This window comes from Physeter macrocephalus, chromosome 20 (genome assembly GCF_002837175.3).
Source record: "Physeter macrocephalus isolate SW-GA chromosome 20, ASM283717v5, whole genome shotgun sequence".
NCBI classification, from domain to species: domain Eukaryota; kingdom Metazoa; phylum Chordata; class Mammalia; order Artiodactyla; family Physeteridae; genus Physeter; species Physeter macrocephalus.
Window position 1 is genome coordinate 102,802,421 of NC_041233.1, and position 27,255 is coordinate 102,829,675.

At 36.3% G+C, this 27,255-nt stretch overlaps 1 protein-coding gene across 4 annotated transcripts in view; it reads left to right on the plus strand.

Annotated features, from left to right (window-relative positions):
- Window positions 1-27,255, plus strand: part of ZDHHC2 (zinc finger DHHC-type palmitoyltransferase 2) — a 76,897-nt gene that overhangs the window by 40,075 nt on the left and 9,567 nt on the right. The window contains exons 4-13 of one of the 4 annotated variants that reach the window (XM_028481967.2): window positions 707-827; window positions 4,663-4,732; window positions 5,476-5,508; window positions 11,271-11,391; window positions 13,584-13,716; window positions 17,026-17,152; window positions 17,428-17,520; window positions 21,397-21,509; window positions 26,324-26,415; window positions 26,896-27,249. In XM_028481967.2, coding sequence (XP_028337768.1) covers window positions 707-827; window positions 4,663-4,732; window positions 5,476-5,508; window positions 11,271-11,391; window positions 13,584-13,716; window positions 17,026-17,152; window positions 17,428-17,520; window positions 21,397-21,509; window positions 26,324-26,415; window positions 26,896-26,952 — 960 coding nt within the window. In that variant the 3' untranslated portion in view covers window positions 26,953-27,249. Of the gene's footprint in view, window positions 1-706; window positions 828-4,662; window positions 4,733-5,475; window positions 5,509-11,270; window positions 11,392-13,583; window positions 13,717-17,025; window positions 17,153-17,427; window positions 17,521-21,396; window positions 21,510-23,308; window positions 23,384-26,323; window positions 26,426-26,895; window positions 27,250-27,255 lie in introns of those variants that run through there. The other 3 variants (XM_024131367.3, XM_028481969.2, XR_003677728.2) reach the window with 3 other exon arrangements.

The window sequence follows — 27,255 nt, forward strand, 5'->3', positions numbered from 1 at the left end:
AGCCGCTCCGCGGCATGTGGGATCCTCCCAGACCGGGGCGCGAACCCAGTTCCCCTGCATCGGCAGGCGGACGCGCAACCGCTGCGCCACTAGGGAAGCCCCCAAATACACTTTTAAAGCCATTTTTTTGTGATTATCAAGTTGGAGCCCAAACAAATTTTCATTTTTCTCAAATAAGTAATTTTTTAAATTGGTTGGGCCCAATTGGTAGTATAAGAAGTAAAATCAATGACTAGTTCTTCTGAGTGCTAGAGAATTCATGTAATGATTATCCCTAAGTTAAAACTCACTTAGATGAGAATACATGCTTGATGTATTTGTTTCTATTTTTGTTTTTAATTATAACCAATTGAAAAATGCATCCATTGAACCAAATTTGTTTATTTTGCCATTTCATCTATTAATGTAACTAATATTTGGATAGAACTCTACAGTTTATAAAGCACTTTTCCATACTTTATTTCTCTTGAGTTTCACAAACATCTGAGGAAGTAGGTATTATTATTATTCTTCCCTATTTTTAGATTTATAAACTAATGATCCATGAGATTAACAGACTTGCCCAGATTTCAAATCTATTACCTCTCTGAATTTTTATATGCTATATACTGTTTAATATTTTATAAATACCTCTTTGTGGGTATAGTAGATAAATATGTTATCATTTCTTTGAGAACACTGATTAAAATTTAAATTTCTTCCACAGTTCCATCTCTCTTATGCAGAAAAAGAATTGCTAGAGAGAGAGCCAAGAGGAGAAGCCCATCAGGAAGTTCTTAGGCGAGCAGCCAGAGACCTTCCCATCTACACCAGGACCATGTCTGGAGGTAGAGGAAGACGAGTGCTTTGGCAGGATGGGTTGTGGTGATGGTTAGACAGCATATCTATACTTGAAACTGTCAAGCACTCATTGAAACACATTGTGCTTCAGCTTGGATTATTATTAACTCTCTCCTGTACGGTCCCATAAAGCAGAATGGAAACATGAGTAACGCTATGGCACAGAGATCGCAACCAAGTCAGGACTGACTTGCCTTCTATTCTGCCTTCCTAGCTGTGACTCAGTGAAGACGTTAGAACTGCTGAAACTTGATTTGTAGTTGCGTTCATTTTTAAAGTTTTAATTCCTATTCTTATTTTATTCAGAAGAGCAGTATAACAGATAATTTTACATAAATTTAAAACTAGTATGTAAATTATACAAAACTTAATTCGGGTATTGATAAAATTTCTTTATCTTTAAAATTTATGGGGTTTTTTTGTTTGTTTTTTTTTTTACAAAAGCAACTCAGTAAATCTCATTTACTTGGACTAAGATTTTTAAGGTAATTTAACAGCTATCTAATTAAAGAATTGTCTTAAAAACGGACACACAGGGACTACTGGTACTTGCCCACAAAGGCTCACCCAGAGAGAAACTCTGTGACCTTAGGTGAATCCTGTCCCTTTCAGCGGCCACTGGCCCCATGCGGTTGCTGAGCACTTAGAACGTGGCTAGTCCAGACTGAGATGTGCTTGAAGTGTAAAGCACACAGCTAGTTTCCAAGGCGTGGTATGAAAAAAGGACTGTAAAATACCTCGTTAATATTTTTATATTATTTATATTTGTTTCTGACTCACTTTAGAGTCATAATTGAATATAACGCTAAGCTTCACACTTGAATTTTTCCTTTTGTTTTTACTGTTTCTCAATGAGCAAGTGGTCATTCCCTGATTTACTATTATGCCACTGGTTCTATCCCATAAAGAGAGCGATGTGCTTATGTATGTTTACATGTATTTACCCTGTATAAGCCTAAACTAATATTGAGGAAATTTAAGCCCCCTAAAAATAAGTTACTACACAAGTTGCCAAAACTAGTTAATGGCAGTGACAGTATCAGGTGCAAAAATCTAGTCTCCTCATTCCTAGTGCAGTGCTTTTTCTACTAGACCCCTTGCTACACCACATTAAGACCAAGGAGGGAAGTATAAGTCATACCAGGATAAAGTGTTGCTCTTCATTAATAACACCTACGCTTTGGATTTATACGTTATCTCCTTGTGTGGGTTGTGTACTGGTAAGGCTGTCATCTCTTGTATGCCTGTCTCCTGGGATGAACTTACGTTTCTCAATATTTGTGACAGTCTGGAACAGAATCTGAACTTCCTGATACAGTCTTTCTATTTTTAGTGCAAAAATTCTGTATGCATGCTAAAATCAATGTTAACTGACTAGAGTCACTGACTCAAATTACAGAAAGTGTAATAGATTATAAGGCTGGTATGATTGATCTCCTTCTGGAACATGTGGAACGTAAAGGTAATCATGATGTAGAAAGGACGTCCAGTGGAGCAGCCACGGTACCCCCAAGGCAGGAATGTGAGCAGGGTCCTTCTTACCCCATCCGCAGCCAAGACCCTTGGGTTGTTTGGGTAACTTCCTTCTTCACCCTGCGAAAGGCCGTGGACTAAAGCAACTGGAAGGCTCAGTTGATGTTCACGCACTTTATACGTCTTAAGAGAAATGAAGAAAGTAGATGGCAGTATAATTTGGGGTTTTCCCATTCATCCTAAATCCACAGTCCTTCCTCCATACCTAAAAGAGAAAAATACTAGCTGCCTATATACACTGCCTGCTGTACACAGAGAACAAATTCAACCATATACGGACTTGGTTGTAGGGTGTAGTGAGGCAGGTATTAAGTCTCCTCATCTCACTTCTGTTTGTCCTGTGCTTTCTTCTGATCCAACCATCTCCTGCATTCTTACAGGGTTCTCCAAACTCTATTATATTATTATTTAGTTTTATTTTTATTAATGGGGACTATTTGCTTTTTTAGCTCTCCCTTGCTATTGATCCTTTCCTACAAAAAAATATTTGTAGATTTTTTGACAAGGAAGGTAACCATTAAAAGTGAGGTAATTAGTTTATCATTTTGCACACAGATGTTGGTAATGTTTCCTTTTCAACATGTACCAAAATTTTAAATCACATAATACATGAATAAATTCTCAAAAAATTCAAGCAAGACAGTTAAAATAAAATGCCCCCTCCACTGTTAAGACTTTTTAAATGATAATTAGATGGCTCATTTAAAATTCCAGTGGGGTGATTTTAGTTGAATATAATATGGCACATGGAGTGTTTTTTTTATCACAAGACTAAATTTCTGTTTCTGAAAGACTGTAAACAAAACTTTTTCTACGTTGCTTTGGTTTCTTGTGAGTTATTGCCCACTTTAATTTGAAAGGTTTTTTTACCCCAGTGTACTTGGAGAGAATCTAGCATTGCCCACCAAAACTCACCTGGAAATTCTGTGACTTTAGACCCATGCTGCCCATTACGGTAACCGCTAGTCTTTAAGTTGTGATTACTGACAACTTAAAATGTGACCGTAAGTGTAAAACACATAACAGGTTTCAAAGGCTTGGTATAAAAAAAAGTAAAATATGTCACTAATATTTTATATTAATTATATGTTGAAATAATATTTTGGATATATTAGGTGAAATAAAATATATCATTAAAATTAATTTCCCCTGTTTCTTTTTACTTCTTTTAACGTAGCTCCTAGAGAATTTAAAAGTACTCATGTGGCTCACATTATATTCCTTGTGGACAGCGCTGCCTCACACTCTGATACTTCGCATGAGCCAGTGATACCTTAGAGCTTCACTTGGGACGTACCTGTGAGGCTTCTTCATTCAGGAGATGAGCAGGCCATGCCACCCATCTCTGGAATTTCTGAAAAAGAAAGTTATAAGGGGATGATTAAGGAATTATTTCAGTATTGAAAACAACTCCATCTAGGCCTTGTTGTCTTAAAAATAAACCTCATTTTATTCTTAGTTTATAGCAACCATTTCTGTTTTTTAGAGATTATAGTATTAGCTAATACAATCTTGGTAACTGCTTGTTGCAAGTATTTTTTCCACATTTTAAGTTCATTAGTATTGGTTTTGCTGGACCTACTGGACTGCCCACTTAACTGATCTCCTGTAATTTTGGCAGACTGAGTGCATCCTGTCAGATGCCTGTGTGCTGAAGGAGCATCTCCAAATCAGTCCTCCATAATTGTCTTTGATATCTGTATTAGAGAAGAAAGGATCAGGACTTCAGTCACAAGAATTAAAATTCTCTATTGGAAATACCTCTTGCAATACTCACTTCTAATCTTGTATCTCACCCAGCAGAAAAGATGTGAGTGCTTTCCCAATTCAAGCAACCAGATGAGTTTATTCACAAATTTCTAAAATGTGTTTCTCAAAAAACTTCTAGAATGTGGTTGTATCCTCCCCTAGTTATCCTGGCAGGGTACTGGAAATGAATTGACTTAGTCGAGGGAGACATTCTGTTTACTTTGATAGAAATGGACATGGTTGCACCCTTTGTGAATCTTACTGTGACTGCTTTATAATTATATAGTATACTTATAGTTGAGCGTGCCTTAGAAAAATTTCCCCCAAAGATTTTCTTTTCTTGGGAAACCTCTCCTGAGAACTGAGGCTATAGGCGAGTCATTCCATTTTTGTATTTATGTAGTCGAATATGTCATTTTTACCAAATTTAAATTCATTATGCTTTTTAGAATTTAAATTTGGATAGATGATTAAAAGCTATTTAATTGTATATTCAATTCACTGTTAAATCTAAGGCTAAGTGGAACTCTTTGTTCATAGCAATCCGCTATTGTGACAGATGCCAACTTATAAAACCAGATCGCTGCCATCACTGTTCCGTCTGTGATAAGTAAGAAAACCTTTTACTTCTAATATGTCTACATGCTGGTGGTCTTTTTATTTAATATGTTTCTTTTCTCACCGCTTTCTACGTTATTTCCTTTTCTCCTTATTCATGCTTCTCAGACCTTTATTTAGGAGGTATAACCAGCGTAGTCCCTTGCATTAATATGAGTGTGGCTGAGGGCCATGATTGGTTGCCCCTCTCCCCCCAGACTTTCGCTGATATGAATGAAGTGCATGTTTTTTCGCAGCTCATACTGGCTGGTTCTAGTTAACAAGTACTTCTATGGTTCATTTCCCTCTTTATAAAGATAACTCAAGTGGCTTCATGACAGTCAGATGTTATTATATACTTATACCACAAGGACAGTACTACTTGGCTTAAGGTTGGATATTAACAGAAAAGCTTTATCCAGACTTTCTATAAATCTGTTGACATTTTGCACTTTAGCATAAGAGTTGTATATTAACATACTGCTTGTTTTTAGAAAATTATTTTATTTGCATCTTAAAGTATGTATATTTTGAATTTAAAGTTCTATTGGATCGTCTAGAATTGGCCGTAGTGTTTATTGTGTTTATTTTAGATGAAGCCTTTGGCTACTATTCAGTTTTTAGATAAGTAAATAACTTTGCAATATTTTACTCACCACAACTCTTTTGAAGTAGTATTTCCTCTTTATAATATATTGGGATTAAAATTTTGTGGGATGTTGAGTTTTGTATGTGTGATTTTTTTTTTTTTTTTAGATGTATTTTGAAGATGGATCATCATTGCCCATGGTGAGTATGGCTCTATACTTAAAGAAGTTTCTGTCCTTTATAACATAACAAGTTGAATCATAGATCTATTTAAATCTTTTTATAAATGAAACCTTGCCTTAGCTGACCTAGGAGGACCTTTCAGATTAAGTTCCTAGTATTTGTTTAGTTAGCTCAAAAGAGCCTATATTCAGGAGAGTTTCCATGAAATAATTTTAACACCAGTAGGTTAACAATGTAAAAGTTATTTTCTCATATTTGCTCAGAACAACTGGTTTTCTTTGTATGCACATGCATAAACACAGAGATTCTAAAATACTTCTCAGAAATTACACCAAAATGTACACATAAATTATACACAATACTGCACTCAAAGTTTCTAATAATGAATTCATCTAGAGCTTTAACAGTCTATTTTAAATAAAACTTAACATTTAGGAGTAGAATAGGAAATATACAAATACACACATATGTTTAAACAAGGGTTTCCACTTAGAATTCATTAATATTTTTTAAAAAAAGTCTAAATCATGAAATTAGATCACTTAATAGAGGATTATTTGAAAGATCTATTTAACTAATGAAGGTTGACTTTTCTACCTTATAATTCTTCATCGCAATGTGCACATCCCTGTGACAACCACACTAAAGTTGCCAGCCAGGTCGGATTTAGACATTAAGCATGATCATTCTAAAAGCCTTATCTTTCAGGGGTGGCACTAGGGAAAGGTAGACATGCCCGCAAATCTACACCAGGGGTAGGTGGAAACATACATAGTAAATGGTTATCTTAGCTGCCGGAAACAATAGAGAAATGTCGGGTTTGCAGTGTTATTTATCTGTCTCCAGAGTACCCCGTACTTTTCTTCACCTAGATTTTCTGCTTTAACATGTCAAGGCTAGTTAATGCCTATGAGAATAATGCTCCTCTCAGAGAAAGATGTCAGTAAATAACCTCTCTTTGGAGTATTAATTTTCATTTGAGGTCATTCTTTCGCTTTCCTCATTCTTTCCTTCATTCCATTCATTCTGTTCTCTTTCTCAGCAAGTTCTCTTCCCCCTGATATCTCCAATTATACGTTTCCTTAGTCCTCCTTATTGTCCTCTGTTGATCCTTCCAGTAACACCTGCTGTCAGTCCCTCCTCGCCGCCACCATATCCCCACCATCCACCTGTGCATTCTCTGCACCTGCGGTGGACAGTTCCCAAGCCCGACCACTGCTCCCGCTTTGGGCACGCCTTTTCTTTGCTTCTCTGCCTGAGGGCTCTCTTATGTCTTGGGGGTTTGTTCAGCTCATAATCCAGGCAATTCAGAAGTGCCAGGGCATTAATGCTTCTAGAGGCCACTCTCACCCATTGAGGGACTGGCCAGGAACACATGCTTTCTTGGCTTTTCTCCTCCTTTCTGGATAGCTGGGTGGTCTAGCTGTGATTGAGCAGAGTGGTAAAGAAATCAGGGGCATAGAGTTCACTCCTGTTTTCCTATCTTAAAGTAATAATGGATAGTGATGATAAGCAATGGAGAGCTGGAAACAGGATTAATCCCAAGCTAGTGCACACCTATAAAGCTTGCCATGCCCTTGCTTCAGAAAATTACACATACAGAAATGATGATTTACTATGATAGCAGTCTTTCTGTTTTTTTTTTAAAAATTAATTAATTTATTTTTGGCTGCATTGGGTCTTCATTGCTGAGTGCGGGCTTCTCATTGCGGTGGCTTCTCTTGTTGCAGAGTGTGGGCTCTAGGCACGCGGGCTTCAGTAGTTGTGGCTCGTGGGCTCAGTAGTTGTGGCTCACGGGCTCTAGAGCACAGGCTCAGTAGTTGTGGCGCACGGGCTTAGTTGCTCTGCAGCACGTGGGATCTTCCCAGACTAGGGCTCGAACCCTTGTCCCCTGCATTGGCAGGCGGATCCTTAACCACTGTGCCACCAGGGAAGTCCTGATAGCAGTCTTCCTAAACCTGAAATTAATTTGGCTTTAAAAGAAACATAGCATAATTGGATAATCTTTTAAATTTTGACAGACCCTATTAAATACGGGGAACAGATGTGACCCTAGAGTATTTTAAAAATGGGTTCAGATTACATGTCTATACACTATCTGTTGTCACCTTCACGCTGCGTGGCAATGTGGAAGAAGCTGAATGGACTGACTGCAGTGCCTTTCAGCTTCTGCATTGCTGCTTCTCTGCACTGTCACCTCCTGTGCTGCAGCCACTGCCCCAGCCACCATCCTGATCCGGGCACTCCCTTGCAGAAAGCAGTAGCCAGGTCGACTTGTGAAGGGTTTGGTGCCGAGGACCTAATATTCACCTGGTGCCAGCTGAATGGAGCAGCCGTTTTATTTATTTTAAATTTCAAATTAAAATTCTAAATTTAAAAATGTACAGATAATACACACTCGCAGTTCTAAATTCAAAAATAAAAAGGTGCAGGTGTTCTTCTTGGCCCCTCCTCCCCACCTTCTTCCACTCCTCACAGGAAACCAGTGTTGGTTGCTAAATGTCATGTGTGCTTTTCAGATATAAATCTGTATGTGTGCATGTGTTTAATATTTTTTATACACACAAGAAAATTTTTTACACTTTTTTTTTTTTTTTTTTTTTTTTTTTTGCGGTACGCGGGCGGGCCTCTCACCGTCGTGGCCTCTCCCGTTGGGGAGCACAGGCTCCGGACGCGCAGGCTCAGCGTCCATGGCTCACGGGCCCAGCCGCTCCGCGGCACGTGGGATCCTCCCGGACCGGGGCACGAACCCGTGTCCCCTGCATGGGCAGGCGGACTCCCAACCACTGCGCCCCCAGGGAAGCCCCCTACACATTTTTTTAACACAAGTGTTTGCCTTATGGACTGGGTCTCTGCCTTTCTTTCCCTTCACTTAATATATCCTGGAAATTGTTTCATATCAGTATATAAAAGATCTTTTTTACAGCCATTATGTGAACGTGTAACAGTCACTTACTAAGACCTTTAGTATGTTCCCAAACGGTGGGGAACCTTTTTATCCAGGTCTTGTGTATGATTTTGAAGTTCAGTATCTGTCAACTTTTAGTGTTGGAAAAATCATAGAGCCATACCTCTTCTGTTCTCAGTGGCTTCAGCACATGTGCTGTGGCCAGTTAAGAGTACCCATCAGGGTGCAGGGGATCAACCTCACACCTCTTTTTTAACTAAAGTAGAGATCCTATAGTATTTGCCTTATTGGGTTTCCTATCAGAGAAGTGCTTTTTCTTTTAATACACAATTTTCATTTATCGATTAATTATATTAACAATATACCTTGACATGCTTGCCAGTGGTTAGGTAGCACTATTAAATAATTTTAGCCTCAGTTTATTGAGTTCCTGTAATGTCTAAAGATGATACATCCATATATCTGTAAAAATCTGTAATCCTTATAACAGTGACAGATATTATTAGAAATTCTTTGTTTCATTTTAAAGAAGAGGAAAGTGAGCCTCAGATAAATTAAAGAGTGGGCTTAAAGTCATATAGCAAGTTTTTTGGACTTCAGAGGCTACTTTCTTTCCATCTTTTTTTTTTTGTATTATGTTCTTTTTCCAATTTAGACTCAGAAAGCAATTTCCCTAAAACAGAGCCAAGAGCTGTTTACCCTGAATTTAAACAACATATAAGGTATATTTACCTAGAATGTGTTTTATTTCTTCATATAAAGTCATTCAGACTCAGAAACATGCACTTCCTTTTCAAATTGAGTCTACAGAGTAGTAGGCAGTTAAAATGTCTAACCAAAAGCTGTCTGTCATGATGAGACTAAGATGTTATTAAAAATAAATATTATTACTCTATTTCCTCAAGTTCAAGGTACCTATCAAACTCTAAAATACCTGGTCTTTATTTACTGACTTTCTCCTGTTTCCTGGCTCTGACATGGCAAATTACACCATGACCCTAAGTAGAAGTTAAAGTAAGCTAAATTACATGTTGTAAAATCTACGTTCAGAATCATTTTCCTTTCTATAAAAACGCTATTTGTCATCTAATACGAAAGCTGCTCCTTACATTCCTGCAGGAAGAGAAACAGTCTTTCCTGTCCCTTCTCATTTTCCCCTCGTCCACAAAAGAGTCGTTGTCTCCATCCACATGTCCAGTCTTAACGCACCCAGCCTTTGTATGCCGGTTCTCTCCTCTTGAAACCAACTCACGGAAGCCCAGGGAATATCCTATATCCTTTTGTGACAGAATACGTTTAGGCTAGGCTAGTATGGAACTGTTTGCAGTATTATTTCTTGCCATTATTTCGTTCAGATGTCGTAAGAGGCAATCTCAGTAACTGGTTTGCACTCACACTGGAATCTCTAGAACTGCAAATGTTATTACTGTCTTCATACAGCATGCACCCACAGTTTTGCCTTCTTTATGCATTTGTCATACACAATACCCTTAAGTTCCAAAATTACTAAATCTAATGCTGTTCCCTTTGCCTTATATTTTTTAAGGTAGAAGATATACACATTTTCCATTTTTGTTCCAAATTTCTGTTTATTCATAAGCCCAGCGTTTGACTTTTTTTAATTAGAAAATTTTTTAAAATTGTACGAACACTTACCGTGAGCTCTGTCCTCTTAGCAAATTTTTAACCCCACAGTACAGTTTGCTAACCACAGGCACAGTGTTGTACAGCAGATCGAGAACTTGTTCATCTTGTGTAACTGAGTAAACATTTTTCATATGAACATAGTTTCACCTTAAGAGAGAAAGAAAAACGTTTCAGTTTATTGGCAAAGTCAGTAGAGAGCAAGATTACCTTATACTAACATTAGAGTAGGAACAAAGGTGTTTGAGGAGAGGAAACACCTATGTGTTCTATGCAATGAGTTTATTATACCAATTAACAAAGTGAACCCGTGAAGATAGCAGCCAGTTCCACTTAGGTGTTGTGTCACATTTATACATTATCTAGGAATTCCCTTGTCTTTATGAAAAGGGGGGAAAAAGCTTTGATAGAAAAAGTGTGACTGTAAAGTGTGAGTTGTGTTTGTATTTATGTTTATTGGTGCAGTAGTTTGAATTCTTACCACCCCTCTTACCAAACAGAGTGATTTCAGAGTAAGGACTGAGAATTATATATCTCTATTTTTGGAATCATAACATATAGAGCTGGCTCTCAGAAAGGATCTCAGAGTGCTTGTTTGACAGATAAGGAAAATGAAATTCTTAGAGACGATGGCACTTTATCAGGGCCACATAGTTATTTAGCATCAAACAAATGTGCATGACGACCTGGCTGTCTGGTTCCCAGTCCTGTTTCTTTTCTTAAACCTACCACTTAATATGCTTTGATAATCTGGTTGCTTCAGTGCTATACTGACGGCATGCAAGTAGTCTCTGAAGAAATTTCATCTAACTTGGGAAAACTTGAAAGATTTTTAAATTACTTAATCATAGTTAGAAATCAAACCCAAAGGTAACGCGGAGAAGAACTTAGAAAATTCCTTTTATCTGCTTGGTATTAGTAGATTTCTCACAGTATCTATGCTTAAGGCATGTGTTTATTTGTATAACTGGACAGGAGATATAGGGGTCATGATTGATTAAAGCAGTATTACATATATATCAAAATTTAAAACTCTGAACATGTAAATTCCTTTTTAGTGAAGTGGATTTTTTAATGTTTGTGTGTATAAAGACATCTTCTGAGTTATGCTTAAAGAAATGCCAATAAATTTTAAATGTTAGGAATACTTGTATTAAGGTTAAGCATATGTATACCTAGGGTGACAATGTAAAACTCATTGAAAATGTTGTTTTTGTTTTGTTAACAGGGTGAACAATTGTGTTGGATTTTCAAATTATAAATTTTTCCTCCTTTTCTTGGCTTATTCTCTGCTGTACTGCCTTTTTATTGCTGCTACAGATTTACAGTATTTTATCAAATTTTGGACCGTAAGTCATTACCTTGGTGACTTTTTTTGGTATACAAAAATACATATTATAGATTTTCAGTAGTGAATTAATCCAGACACTAATTTTATAGAAGAGAGCTAATTTATATATAGTCAGTCCTCATTATTCGCAGATTCTGTGTTTGTAAATTCACCTACCTGCTAACATTTATCTGTAACCTCAGAGTCAATACTCAGGGTAGCTTTTGTGGTCATTTGCAAACATGCACAGAGTAAGGAAATGTCAGTCACCCATGTGCACATTTCTAGTTGAGATCAAACCAGAGGACCTGCTGCCTTCCTGTTGGAACTCACATACTGTAAATGAGTGTGCTTTTTCATTCTATTTAGTGCCATGTCTTTTGCATTTTTTGTGCTTTTTTTGTTGGTGATTTCATTGTTTAAAAGGTCTTCAAGCCTAGCGCTGAAGTGCTGTCTAGTGTTTGAGCAGAAGAAGAGGCTGAGATGTGCCTGACGGAGAAAATACATGTGTTTAGTGTTTAGATAAGCTTCCCTCAGACCTGAGTTATGGTGCTGGTGGCTGTGAGTTCTGTTATTTAATATGCATTAAATAAGGTATAAATTAGGTTTTATAAGCAGAAACACACAGAACAAGGTTATGTATTGATCATTTGACAAAAATATTGTGACCAGAGGCTTACAGGACCCTAACGCTGTATCTTCCCAGGAGAAATGGTTCAGGATTCACAAATTCGGTGTTCATGGCAACTTTATAGAACAGCACCACTGCGAATAACGAGAATTGACTATATAAGAAGAATTTTTTTTCTTAGTATTGAAAAATAGAAGTATTTCTTTATGTGTAAAACGATTATTAAACTATTATACCTATAATGTCCTGAATTGTTATTAGGTATTGTATATGCTTTAGGCAGCTCATTTGTTTTCTTCACTGTATATTTTAAACGTAAGCAAAATGAAATTAGAACTATGTGTTTTAAATACCCAAAGATACTCCTTATGAACACCAAACAATGGTAAAAAAACAGTTATCCCCTGCCAGGGTTGCTGTATTACATTCATTAAATTATCCTTTATTATGAAGGCTTTCTGAATTGCTAGATCACTGATGTGAGATTTGAACCACTTACAATACTAAAGATTTATTGAATCCTGTCATGTGCCAGTTATATTGCTAAGTGCTAGGAATCCACAGGTGAATGAACATGGCCTAGCGTTCAAGGATATTTCCAGCGTCCAGCTGGAAGAATGATCTCTAATGAATGTCTGAGAGCCTATGGCCTCACTGCTCCTCATTCCTGTGGATGGTTTTATTTCCAAACCACAACTAAATTTGTAAAGGAATGACTGGATTTCACTGTGATGACTTTGCTGTCAAAAGCTATCAGTGAGATCTTGTCACCTGGGTCAGTGTGACAGATACTACAGGATATTGAAACAGAATATCAGAAGGGGACACGTCCTGGCAGCTCTGGTGCTTCACTAAGTGTCCCCAAGCCTTCCATTCTGGAGGGACTCCAGATCTCCTTGGACATACGAACAAGGAGCAGTCTGGTTTTGCTTTGAGATGGGCTTTTTCAATCCCATGGGTATTGTAAGGTTTATTTTAGACAGGTGTTATAAACTAGTGTTGATCTTTTTTGTGACGACGTTATTTAAAGTAGCTTGAAGTATTATTGTGGATGTGTTCTTTGTGTTTGTAGTTGATGTTGTTGTTTGTAGTGATGTAAAACATCAATGAGAAGAGTAGCTAAATTGTGCCAATTAGCCTTCCATTTTCTGGCATTATAATCAAACTGTTTAAGCATTTGTAAATCTGGAGTATGTTAACAAAACATACTGTTTTGTTAAATTAAAAAGCTATATTAAAAGTAAATTAAAAGCTATATTTTATAGATTCTTTTATCTTGCTCCCTACTGATATAGTTTACACACATCATAATTTTTCTATGAATTTGGTAATACAAAAGAAAATAAATATCCCAAATTTTAATATATTTTCCATATATATATACATATATATTCATGTTATAGTAAACATTTATTCGAACCTGAAGATTTATTTGTTTCCTCAAAGTTTTAACATAAAGCCATATATCTTTCTCCATACCTAAATTTAAGAAAAATTTTAAGCAAAAAAATCTTACTTATAAAAGTAGGGGAATACTTATCCCTTTGACAAAACATTTTATTTTCTTCCTTTCTTTATAGAATGGCCTACCTGATACTCAAGCCAAGTTCCATATTATGTTTTTATTCTTTGCTGCAGCTATGTTTTCTGTCAGCTTGTCTTCTCTGTTTGGCTATCATTGTTGGCTAGTCAGCAAAAATAAATCTACACTAGGTGAGTATCCAATTATTGTAGTTAACAGAACTTTAAATACAAAACCAAATATCCATCAGAAGTTGCCATATGATTAAATGCTAACCTGTCCTGAAGTTGTAAAATCATTCTTATTTCCCACACTGTCTTGTGGGACAAATACAAATTCACTCATTCCATATATTTTTTGACTGTCCATTGTGTGTAAAGCATTGTGTATATACAGTGGTTAGCAAGGGTAAAATAGTCTAGTGAGGGACACAGAAAATCAGTAACCAAACATAAACATAATTACAAAATGCGAAGTGCTTTGAAAGAAACAAACAGGATATTCAGGTATGAATCAAGGTCTGGGGATGGTAGAAGGGAACCTATTTAGATGGGGAGTGGTCAGGGAAGAGCTCACAAAAGCAAAAAGTATATTTAAACTAAGAAGTCAGTCACGGAAAGAGCCAGAACATCTCAGGCAGAGAAAACAGTATGTTCAGAAGCCCTGCAGAGATGGGATACAGCAAAAGCAGGTCTTAGCAGGAAATGTATAGCTATAAATGCTTACATTAAAAAAGAAATACCTCAAATCAATAACTTTACACCTTAAGGAACTACGAAAAGAAGAGCAAAAAGTAAACCCAAAGCCAGAAGAAGGTGGGAAATAATAAGGATTAGACAGGACATTATGGAAACAGAATTCTAAAAAACAGAAGATCAATGAAATCAATAATTAGTTTATTGAGAATATCAACAAGTATGACAAGCCTATAACTAGAAAGCAAAAAAGAGGACTCAAATCATGAAAATCAGAAATGAAAGTGGGAACATGACTACCAACCTTGCAGAAATAAAAAAGGAGTTTAATTATGACCTTGGGGCTTCCCTGGTGGCGCAGTGGTTCAGAATCTGCCTGCCAGTGCAGGGGACACAGGTTCAAACCCTGGTCTAGGAAGATCCCACGTGCCATGGAGCAACTAAGCCCACACATGGCAACGAAGACCCAACGCAGCCAAAAAAAAAAAATTAAAAAAAAAAATTAGGTAACCTAGATGTAATGGAGAAATTCCTAGAAACACAATCTACCAGTGTGACTCAAGAAGAAATAAAAACCTGAATAGACTTATAATAAGTAAGGAGATTGAATCAGTAATTTAAAATCTCCCAACAAAGAAAAGCTCAGGACCAGATGGCTTCACTGATGAATTCTATCAAACACTTAAGAATTAACATCAGTTATTCTCAAACTATGCCCAAAATTAGAAGAGAAAGAAACATTTCCTAAGTCATTCTGTGAGACCAACATTGCCCTAATACCAAAGTCAGACAAAGACATCACAAGAAAAGAAAGCTATAGACCAATATTCCTTATGAGTATAGGTGCAGAAATTCCCAATAACATATCTGCAAATCCAGCAGCATGTTAAATCCTACTTTGTCATGGTATATAACCTTTTATCCCAGGAATGCAAGGGTGGTTCAATGTATAAAAATTAATCAATGGTAATATACCACATTAATAGAATGAAGGGGATAAAAGCACATTTTTATCTCAACTGTAACAGAAAAAGTATTTGACAAAATACAACACCCTTTGATGGTAAAAACACTTAAGCTGGAATAGAAGGGAACTTCTACAACCTGACGAAGGACTTTATGAGAAATTCTCAGCTAATTTGATACTCAGTGGTGAAAAATAAACCTTTGCCCTAAATCAATAAACCAAGGATTCCATCTTTCACTACTGCTGTTCAGCACTGTACTGGAAATTCTAGCCAGAGAAATTAGTCAAGAAAAGAAATTAAGTCATTCAAATTGCAAAGGAAGATGTAAAACTATTGTTTTTGTGGATGAAATGATCTTATATATAGAAAACTGTAAAGAATCCACAATAAAAACTATTAGATCTAATAAAATCTGCAAAGTTGTATGATCAATATGCAAAAAAATCAGTTGTATTTCTATATACTATCAATGAACCATCCCAAAGGAAATTATTGAAATTTCTATTACAATTTCAATGGCCTTTCATGCATAAATGGAAAAACTAATCTTCAAATAAATATGGAATTTCAAGGGGCCCCAAATAGCAAAAACAATATCCACCAAAAAAAAATTGTTCTTCCTGTTTATAAAACTTGCAACAAATCTATAGTAATCAAAACAGTGTGATACTGGCTATGAGATTCCGTTATTATAATAGTCAGTGAAGATTAATTGTGGTAATAGTCAGTGAGTGTTCATTTTTAGTATTCAGGTGAAATCTTATCCCAGCAAGTACTATTAGGGTGAAAATATTGGTATAATAATTTCTAAGCAAAGTACCTTATTTCAAATTATATGTAGAGCAATTAAATTATTTTTCAAAGGTAAATTTTTCTACTAGCTTTTAACTTCTAGAAACGTCTAGATTTAACTTGTAATGAATGCTGAAAGGACTTCCTCTGGACAGTATGGTCCTATAATTATTAAAGTGTTTTATAAAAAGCTATATAACCTAGGTTGATAAATGTTAAGGATCTTGCAAATCACATTTTTCATAGTACCATGACTCTGCTAGTTATATTTTTCCTTTTTTAAATTATGGGCAGAAATCATTACACTTCTATGTTTATTTGCACCCCAAAACTAACATTTTAGATTTTGCATCTCGTCATTATTTAAGAAGAAAATGTAGCAGAATAGACAGAACTTTGATGACCTTGTTCAATTTCCACTTCTGTCATTTATTTTTTGTGATATTTTGAGCAAGTCGCACGGTCTCTCTGAACCTTAGCTTCCATATGCAGGGTGGGCATAACCAGCTATGATGTATGGCTCTGCGTTGGACCCTGGTTTGGACAAAGAGCTTTAAAGTACATTTTTGATCAGCTAGAAAAAAAAATTATGATTGGATGAGATAAAATTTTAATGAAATTGGAAAATGGAATTTATTAACTGAAAAAAGGTTGTAGAATGTATCTTTAGTCGCACTTTGGTTAAAAAAATGTACATTTGTAGTTACTTTCTCTATCCATCCAGCCATCCATTTATTAAAGATTTAGAAGATGTAAAGTTTTAATTTATTTGCTTGTTTGCGTTTTCTAATTTTCTACAATGCAGATGTGCTGCTGCAAGAATAAAAGGGTTACTTAAAAACTAAAATAGATCTAATCATATTTTATGTTTGTTTTACAAGCATGGACAGTCTTCATTGCAGGGCTGTTGATAGGCACATAAGCAGTCACAGGAGGCTAGCCATTGGTTTTCAGAGTTTCTTCATTTAATTCAGTCATTTCTAACTATAGGGGTTGCTAGATGATGTGCTCTTTACTCATGTGATTGCTCTACCATCTTTTCTAGAGGCATTTAGAAGTCCAGTATTTCGACATGGAACAGATAAGAATGGATTCAGCTTGGGTTTCAGTAAAAATATGCGACAGGTTTTTGGTGATGAGAAGAAGTACTGGTTGCTACCCATTTTTTCAAGGTACTTTTTTGTGAAATTTTTCAGGGTTTAGACTGAAAATGGAAGTAATCCAACAAAAGAACACTGTAATTCTGCATAAAAACTCCTATTTTTTACAGTATTATTTTATGACTCACTATTATATCAATATGGAAATCAGTTGACTCACATCTCCATAAACATACCACATTCAAGCCAATGTCTGATATACACGTTTTGTCCATAATATAACTATGTTCTACTCACAGAGATCATCTGTTTTACTGCATAATTGTAAGTTTTTATTTTAATTATAGTCTAGGTGATGGCTGCTCCTTTCCAACTTGCCTTGTTAACCAGGATCCTGAACAGCCATCTACTCCTGCAGGATTGAATTCATCATCTAAAAAGTGAGTCCATATTTTTTTTCTATTTCACTTTCAAAGAATATATTTTATCCTCTTGCGTCCTTCGATTATATGTTCCTTTGAAAAAAAATTTTAAGAACTTAAGATAATTTACTACACTGATTTCTACGTGGAATGAGGGTGAGAGGAAAGTATGACTGGGGAAGGGTACATAGGGAGCTTCAGTCATAATTATAAAATTCTGTTATTAATCTGGGTGGTCAGTAAACAGGTGTTAACTCTCTGTACATTTTTGTTAACTGAAATAAATTATGATTTTTTTTAATGTGGTGCTCAGAAGACAAAAATGTAAGTCCAAATGAGTCCCACTAGTGATCAGGTGAGCAGACAGGGTAAACTTTCCCTCTGACCCTCCAGGCCTTTCTTCTCGGCCGTAACCGTTATAAAGAGATCAAAAAACTTCCCTGCGTGGATCAGGCCTTTGGAGATGAAATGGAATCCCAGACATCTGCTTGACAGTCCCCTTAGCAATGGGCACCATATTCTTGGTACTCTTTAAAGACCTCTAAGCATGATCTGAGCCCTTTCTGTGGAGAGAGAAAGGAAGGAGTCTTGGAGATTCGTTGTCTGGAGACTTTGGCTACTGCTTTAAGTCTCTTTTGGTTCCAGTCTGTCAGGCGTTTGAGGAAGACCTGAAATTGGATTCTGACTTGGCTACTAACTGCCAGAAGGCAAAACTGTCTAAACGTTTCAAAACGCTCTACATGAAGTTTTAAGTTGAAACATTTTTTTACATGTTCAAACAGACTTTTTTTATGATGTGACCATACCTCTAATTTTTAAATGAAAGCCAATAGTAAAAGCATAACCATAATATCAGTTAAATTTTAAACGTTTTCTTAGTTGCTGGAATGCTATGTTCACAGCACCTATGCTTATAGTCTCCCCATCTAGTTTGTGTTTCTTATTGATCACAGCGCTTTGTCCCGTGGAGCCTGGTGTGACCCCAGCATCCATCTCAAGGTGGTGATTCTGGCAGCCATTCCAAAATCATCTTAAATTGTCATGAGATGAAACTTGTTTGCTCCCCCCCATCCCTAGAGTGAGCTGTGTGCAGTCCAGACTCTACCAGTTAATGAGGAGGCCATTCTCATGTGTGTCACAGGGACATTCAAAGACACCAGAGTCTTACTGGGTCCTGCCTTGTGAGTTTTGGCTTAAAAATTCCACAGAGCTAAATGCTAATTTTTTTTTTTTTATACCTCAGGGCAGAAAAATCTAGCTTTAATAAATTACTTAGAATGCTTTCCTGCTTTTATAAAATTTAACAGTAGTTTTCAGTAATGTTTTTTATCCTTGTTAAGAGGTTTTTGTAGTTTAAGACTATTTGGGTTTTAGAGATAGTATCTCTCCTACTAAATGTACAATGGGCGTTGGGAGAAATCCTAGTTCTGGCACTGTTAGCCAGCTAGGTGATCTAGAAGAGGTCAAGTAACCTCTCCGGGCTTCTCTTCCCTTTCCTTTAAATGTTGAGATTGGATTTTGACAGCTAAAGTCTCTTCTACAAAACTCTATAATTTCCCCCAATTAGCCCCTATGAATTTTCTATGGCTAGTGCTGGTCTCCCCTGTGTACTCCAGAGTTGTGTATTTGATTGTCTACACAGTGGTCCCACTTAAACATCTAAAAGTCATTGCCAGCTGAACAAGTGCAAAGCAGAACTCTTGATTCCAAGCCATCTATACCCTCTCCCCACCCAAAACTCGATTCTTCTTCATTCTTTCGTGTATCAGTAGTAGTGACCTCCATTCTCCCAGATGCTCAGGCCAGAAACTTGGGAGTCATCCTAGATTCCTCTCTTTCAGGGACCCTGTATATACAGAGGTAGATCCTGTCAGATGTCCCCTCCAAATATATCTATAACCTGGATACTTTCTCACCACCTCCAAGGCTGCTTTCCTGGTCCAAGCCATCATTTCTCACATGGATTATTTCAATACCTTCGTTACTGACCTTTCTGATTCCATGTTTGCCCTCCTGCCCCGTTTATTCTCCATTAAAATGTCAGAGTGATCCTTTTAAAGCGTAAATCATATTGTGTCACTTTTCTGCTCAGAACCCTCCACTGATTTTCCGTCTTGCTCAGAATAAAAGCTAATGAATGTCCTTACCTTGCGCTGACTAATCTCTCCGCCAACACCCCTTGATGTCACCCCGCACCACTTTCCCAACACTCACAACCCTCAGACACACAGATCTTGCTGGCCCTCAAGTATACCACGCATGTTCCTTATTTAGTGGCTTTGTACTTGCCAGTTCCTATTCCTAAAGCTTCTCCCTCTGGATATCTGAATGGTCTGTGCCTTCGCTTCACTTTCTGCTCAGGTGTAGCTTTACAGGAGAGGCTGCCTGTGGAAACCCCTGGACAATAGTAACCTGCCCCTCCATTCCCTTATACTGTCTTTTAGTGTCGTCAGAGCTCTTCTTACCACCTGACTTACTATATATTTATTATACTTCTTCCTCAGTTACAACAAAATTTCCATGAGATCAAAGACTTTACTCACTGGTATAACAGGTACTCAGTGAGTATTGTTGAACGAGTGGATCCTTGCCATTTGTTAGATTCCTGTTAGCAGTAATGAATCTCCAAGCAGTCCTTAAACCAGGACTTAGCTCGCTGTACTTGGTCTAAGGTCCCTTTCCTGAGGAATAATCAGAATTAGAGTAAAAGAGATATTTCATATGAATAGGAGACAGGCTTTTTTTTTTTTTTTTGGGGCACGAACCCGTGTCCCCTGCATCGGCAGGCGGACTCTCAACCACTGCGCCACCAGGGAAGCCCCAGGCTTTTCTTTTTTAAGATTTTCCTCCTAAAATTTTAATAAGGGGCTGTTAAAGCAGCACAAAATTGAAATAGTCTCAAATTTTAGATATGAGGTAATTATTAAGGAGCAAAGGCATATCCGTTAAAAAATATAATAGTTATAGTTAACTAAAATATGTGAAATTACTCTTGGAAGAATTTTAAGTGGGTTTTTCTTTTGAACATTATTATTTCTATTTCGGTGTGTTGTAAAAAAATACACTAATAGTTTCTGTGCCAATAAATTTTTTAATCTAAGTGAAATGTTACTTTATGTATATTTTTTATATCATCTAATATGTCATATGTGGCATGTCTACTTAAATTTTAAAACTTAAAGTCTTTCTTTTAAACTCTTTATTTACCAAATTAGACATCAGATTTTTAAGACCTGATAATGTCAGATGTTTTCAGCATTCCTGCAAGATAACATTCAAATTTGTTCTTTCGGTTTTATAGAGAAAGATAGAGAATTCTTTGTTCGAGACCAGTTAGGCCACTTTAGAAACAATAAATAGGTTAGTTTTTCTCAAACTTATCTTTCTACCATCATCTTCATATATTTTTTTCCATATTTTTTCCACTTGTAAAATTAATATTTTTCTTTAATATTTTTAAATTGCCACTTAAATTTTTTAACCAAACTTTATATCACTGTCTTAAATGAGAAGTTAGTATAATTTGCCATTGAATATAACTTAAAAAAAATAAAATCAATAATAAAATACTGTTAAGTTCTAACTAGGTTCCCTTACCTGCTAAAGTCTTAGGCTGAGGCCCATTCTCCGTATTAAGAATGGAGATTTGCCAAAGTCAGAGATTGTCATTGTATTGTGATCAGAAGAAAGAAAAGTGAACTGAAGCGAGAACACTTTTTTCATTGTGAGTCAGTGTGATTTAATGCCTTGTTCCTGTTTTCCCCAAATTCTCTTGTGTAACTCCTACAATTATCTTGCACCACAAGTGGGTTGAGTTCCATCCTTTGCAAAACACTCACCCTAATACTATCAAGAGTTAACCTAATGATCATGATGATAATTATTGTTATTCAGTCCTGAAAACCATCAATTTCCTGCAAAGCCATTGAGAGAGTCCCAGAGCCACCTTCTTACTGATTCTCAATCTTGGACAGAGAACAGCACAAACCTGGGAAAAGGTAAAGCTGGTAAGAATATGCTTGTTTGGCTATTTCGATATATTTTATTTTTAAAAGGTGAAAGTGGTAAAAATTTTTCATTCTTATTACCTGTAGAATTTTTCTTGTTTTGGAGTCAGACTACCATTGTAAATATAGAACTGTTTTCAAAGAACTGCTTGTGAAGTGCTTTGATTAATGTCTGGAAGCTGTAGAAAATCATTTTGTGAAAAATAGATTTACATTGCCTTTTTCCAGTTTAGAGAACCAAATCTTTATTACCGCATATTAAATAAAATGATAAACTCAAAATATAATTTATTTAAAAATTGGAAAAAGTGCAGTAAGCTCAGACAAAAGGTTGAAAAGTATCTACTGAAAGGGATCTCAAATTATGTAGTTTTTACTCAAAAGTTTTATCCATTTCAAAATGTCGAAGTAAAGCCATTGCAGAATTGCCGTAACTTTAGCTACCTGTTATTTCTTCATATACCACTCACAGCTCTCTTGTTATTGTTGATTTTAATCTTTTGATTATTTGGGTCAGTATAGTTTATTGGCAAAAAACAAGGAAGTGTTTGAAGGCAGACAGACCTGATATCAAATCCGAATTTGGGCACCTAATCAGTGTGTGGTATTTGTTAAGTTACTTAACCTCCTTTAGACTTAGCTTCATCTTTAAAATACTACTTATTTTTCAGGGTTGTTAAGTATTAAACAAAATATGTGATCATATGTGCAGGGGTGTGTATATGTTATATGTGTGGTCTCCTGAGTGCAAAACCATGCATGCTCAATTAAGGCACTATTAGGCAGAAAATCTCCAAATTGACCCGTTTAAGTCTTCAAATGTTTCTCCTTCACGTCTAGTCTTTTCTTCAAACCTTTTCCTAGTGCTTGCCTGACTTTGGCTTACTGCACTTTAAAGTGTTTCCTGGTTTATTTGAAATCTCTTTGGGATTTAGTGAAAAACAAACGGATAGTCCTGAGTAAAAATTCTTAAGTCGTTATTTAATATATAATCAGTCACATTCTCTCTTTCTTTAAAGAGTCTTGTTCTTGAGGAATGTGTATGCCCTCTGAAGACCCCCATGATTTGAGTATTCATAATTTGATCTGTCTCTCCACCTTCAAACATTCCATTTCATTTTTCAGTCTATGGGAGGGACGAGGTATTACCTAAACAAAATTGATGACACCTGTTTGCCTTTTGAATCCCTCAGTTTCCTTAGAGACAAAGAAGTGATGTATATTTTGGGGGGTAGAAAGACAAAGAACTCTCTTTCAGAAGAGATTCATATTTCACTTTATAGTTCTACATTAATGTAGAAGTGATTTTCTGGTTTCTGTGTGCTGTTAATTTGGAGACATAATTTAATTTTCTGTTACTGTGATAGATGAATTGAGAAATTATTTAAAGTTTAAAGGATGGTGTAAAAGAAGGAAGAGAAATATGAAAATGGTGAGATGAGAAAGGGCTCCAAGATTAGTTTGACAAGAATGAGGTAGGTAGATGAAGAATTAGAAAACAGTGATTTAAGGTAGTGTGAGAAGTGCCAGGCTCAATGTTTCTTACATTATTTTATTCACACCCCTACTTCCTCAAGTGTATATATTTAACTGTTTTTAACGTGCTTTTTTTGTGACACCGGTTGTGGCCGACTGTATTTATGTGTGTGTGTGTTCTATATAACATCTTCTAAATACCCATACTGCGTACAGCTCACCTTTGGAAAAACACTGGCAGGATTCATAACTGAATAAACAAGTCTCTGCCTATTTGTTCAAAAGCAACAACAAAAATTGCTAACTTATGTTCTTTCTTGAAGGTATGAGCAATCCTGCACTGACCATGGAGAATGAGAATTAACTCTTCTAACAAAATTTACTCATACTCTACGGAAGTAAGAAAAGCTTTCCCTTTATTGTTATGTTTTATATTTTCAACAGTTCTCTAGCTCTCTTAGGGCAAATAGCTTCCGTAAGCATTTACTTTTTTTAAATATAAATTTATTTATTTATTTTTGGCTGCGTTGGGTCTTTGTTTCTGCGCGCGGACTTTCTCTAGTTGCGGCGAGAGGGGGCTCCTCTTTGTTGCGGTGCACGGGCTTCTCACTGCGGTGCGGTGGCCCCCCCCCCCCGCCCCGTTATGGAGCAGGGGCCCCAGGGGCGCGGGCTACAGTAGTTGTGGCACGCGGGCTTGTAGTTGTGGCTCGCGGGCTCTAGAGCACAGGCTCAATAGTTGTGGCGCACAGGCCCAGTTGCTCCGCAGCATGTGGGATCTTCACGGACCGGGGCTCGAACCCCGGTCCCCTGCACTGGCAGGCGGATTCTCAACCACTGCACCACCAGGGAAGTCCCAACATTTACTTTTGAGTGACTCAAATAGAAGATGTCTTAGCTGACCCTTGGGATTTCATCAGTCATGCTGGAGACCTCTGGACATGGATTTAGCTTGAATGTTAGCTAGTACTTAGGTTAACTTGATAAAATATAAGTTGATGAACAAAATTCATTTTTATAGTAATGCATTAAATAACAAAGATTGATCCTAAAATATTGAACTTTACATGACAATTGTCTTGTCATTTCATAGGATCATGCAATTTTTTATTTTTTTTTCTTTCCTTCAGGATATCCAGCGGTCTTATTCTTGACCACCATTAGTTGAATCTCACTGGGTCTAAATACAAGATAATTATATCTTGTTAGCACAAATCTCTGACACCCCTATTTTTGGTCACAGTAGGACCCCAGAGCATGTGTCACCCTTAAAATACTAGGTGTTCCAAGTCATTTTCTTTAACCTGTAATTTTTTTAAACCTATAGTTCCAAATCAGTTTCCTTAAAGCAAAATCTATTTATAAGGCTGCAGTCAATAAAAAGCTACAATAAGGAGCCCCTTTGGAACAAAGCCATAAACATCTTAACTAATCAAACAACTATGTGTACTGTTACAATAAACAATATGAAGAATTGGACTTGTGGTTGTCAAGGCGGAGGGGGTGGAAGGAGAAAGGACTGGGAGTTTGGGATTAGCAGTTGCAAACTATTATATGTAGGATAGATGAACAACAGGGTCCTACTCTATAGCACAGGGAACTATATTCAATATCCTTGATAAACCATAATGGAAAAGAATATGAAAAAGAATATATGTATATATGTATAACTGAATCACTTTGCTGTACAGCAGAAATTAATACATTGTAAATCAACTGTACTTCAATAAAATTTTTAAAAATTAAAAAAAAAATGAAGAATTGAACATTGAAGTTATCAAGATAACTCTCTACTTATAAAACTGTGACCTAGCAAGAGAGTAGCACCTAACACAAAATAGTGTAGAAGTAGTTCATGGATATCTGGTTTTTATTTTACTTGGTTTTGGTTTTGATGAATAGCCATGTAATACTGTGTGCCATTTGGCCAGTGTTTTGGTTTTAGATGACTCTATATGATGGTATAGTAGATCAGATTGATTGTAACTATGGTTAGGATAGTGGAAATTTAATGTTCTTAATTTGGTTAATTAGCGAATACAGTATAAATTTCTGGAAATAATTATTAAAATATAACTGATTATATAAATACGAATCATTAGCTAATACCACAAGCAAAGTATTTTACAGAACATAGTTCTGTAAAGCATACAAAGTTTCACAGGATTTTTTTTAGTACGTTGAATTAGTTATAATTACCATTGTATGTGAGGTTATCTGTGTTAAACGTAACTTTGTGTGTAAATCCAGTAGATTTCCCAGTATTTTGACAAGATCAGTGTTGTGTTTGTTCATCATTATTCTCAACCCTTTGCAGTGCCAGACACATAGTAGGTTCTAAATAAATAGTCGGTAAATGGGTGATAAAATAACATCATTGACATTTAATATCTCACAGAAACTTGATTTTATTACATTTGAATATATGACAGTAGTGGTCATAAAAACCCAATTGCAGCATGAATCAACTGTGTTGATGTAAAAGAAAAAAAAAAGTGTTTTCTGATGATGTTTTTCATTCTGTTGACATACCAGTGAAAAGTTCCTTAAAAAATTGAATTTTCCTAAGGTAGGAAAATTAGTCAAAATAGTTTTTTATAGTTTTTCCTGCTTTATACCTCAGACTTGCAATTCATTCAATACACATTTATACTGAACAATATTATCTGATATTGATACACCTAATTTGATTATATTACTAAATGATATCTCTTCTCCTTTTTCAACTACATTAGTAAATGACCTGTGGCCTTTTTATAAAATATTTCTTGGTTCAGTATAGTTTCCACACAGTCAAAATGTGCCTAAATCCATAATAGTGCTAAAGTATAGATTAGACTTAGCCTGCCCAACCTTTGCTCTTATACAATAGAAACTTTAAAATGCTGTGATTCTATGCACATGGTATTTCAGAATTACTCCCCTAAATCCCCTAACAACTGACTATTCACTTGTAAACTCCTATTGGCCTCAGACAAATTCAGAACTAAGAACATAGAACCCTGTGGCTCAAATTGGGGCCCCAAACCAGCAGTACTGACATCACCTGGAGCTTAACAGAAATGCAGAATTGTGGACCTTACCCTAGACTTACTGCATCAGAATCTGTATTTTCTGCATTTTAACAAGATCCTCTTCTCTTGTATGTGTGTATTATAGTTTGAGAATTGATGTAAAGGTCTGTCTGTATTCAAGAACTCATCTGATGAGCCTTCTAGTATAGAAAACATTTAATTTTGAACAAGGGATGTTATTGCAACAATGAATGAGTTGGTTCTTTTTTGTTTGCTTGTATTTTTATAGTTAACATGAGAGTTTCACGTTTTCTGTTTCATCCCAAGGTAATCAGTGCTGTCGATGGATGGAAGAGGCTTCCCGCAGGAAGGCACCACTAGCTAGCTGTTCCCATCCCCTCTGGCTGGATATGCAGAATGTGAATTGACCATTTCTCTCCGAGCTGTTGCTTAAAACATAACACATTTTTACTCCAGTATACAGATTGTTTCAACTAACACAAATTCCTCTTAAACATTAAAAGTAGTTATGGTTTATGAATCAAGGACAAAAATATCTTCTATCATAAAAACTGGGAATAAATTCATGGGCCAGTTTTCACCCAGATATTTGGGGAGCACAACTTAGCACATAAAAAACCCACCGATCCTCTGATTTTCTGATTCAGAAAATTGAGACTACTGAGATTTAAAAGATTTCACGTAACGTTATAATGATAAGCTTTATTCGTAAAACCTGTTACCTACGAGAAGGTGGAGGTAGCAGACAAGACTTGTTTACTCCCTCTGATGTGAATCTAGCCTTAGACTGCGTGAACTGTAAAAACTATGAATTCATTACAAATTTCAAGTGGCCTGCAGTTGAAGATGACCATCCATTTTTTTTTTTTTTTTGCCAGACTTTAATTCTAGCCTTTGTTCCCTGCTGGAAAAGAAGTGTGATCATTGAAGCTTGAGCTCAACTGGCTGGAAAATCTTTGTCAGAATTAATACATTTCTATTACATCAGAAATATATTTTTCATCTCTTAAGTCTATAATAACAATTATGAAGATTGGTTTATGATATTCTTTTGCTGGTTTAGCTTTTAAAAGTCTCTTTTTAAGTTATTTCTCCTATTGAACATAGCAAACATTGATTTTTTTTTTTTTTTTTTTTTTTTTGCGGTACGCGGGCCTCTCACTGTTGTGGCCTCTCCCGTTGCGGAGCACAGGCTCCGGACGCGCAGGCTCAGCGGCCATGGGTCACGGGCCCAGCCG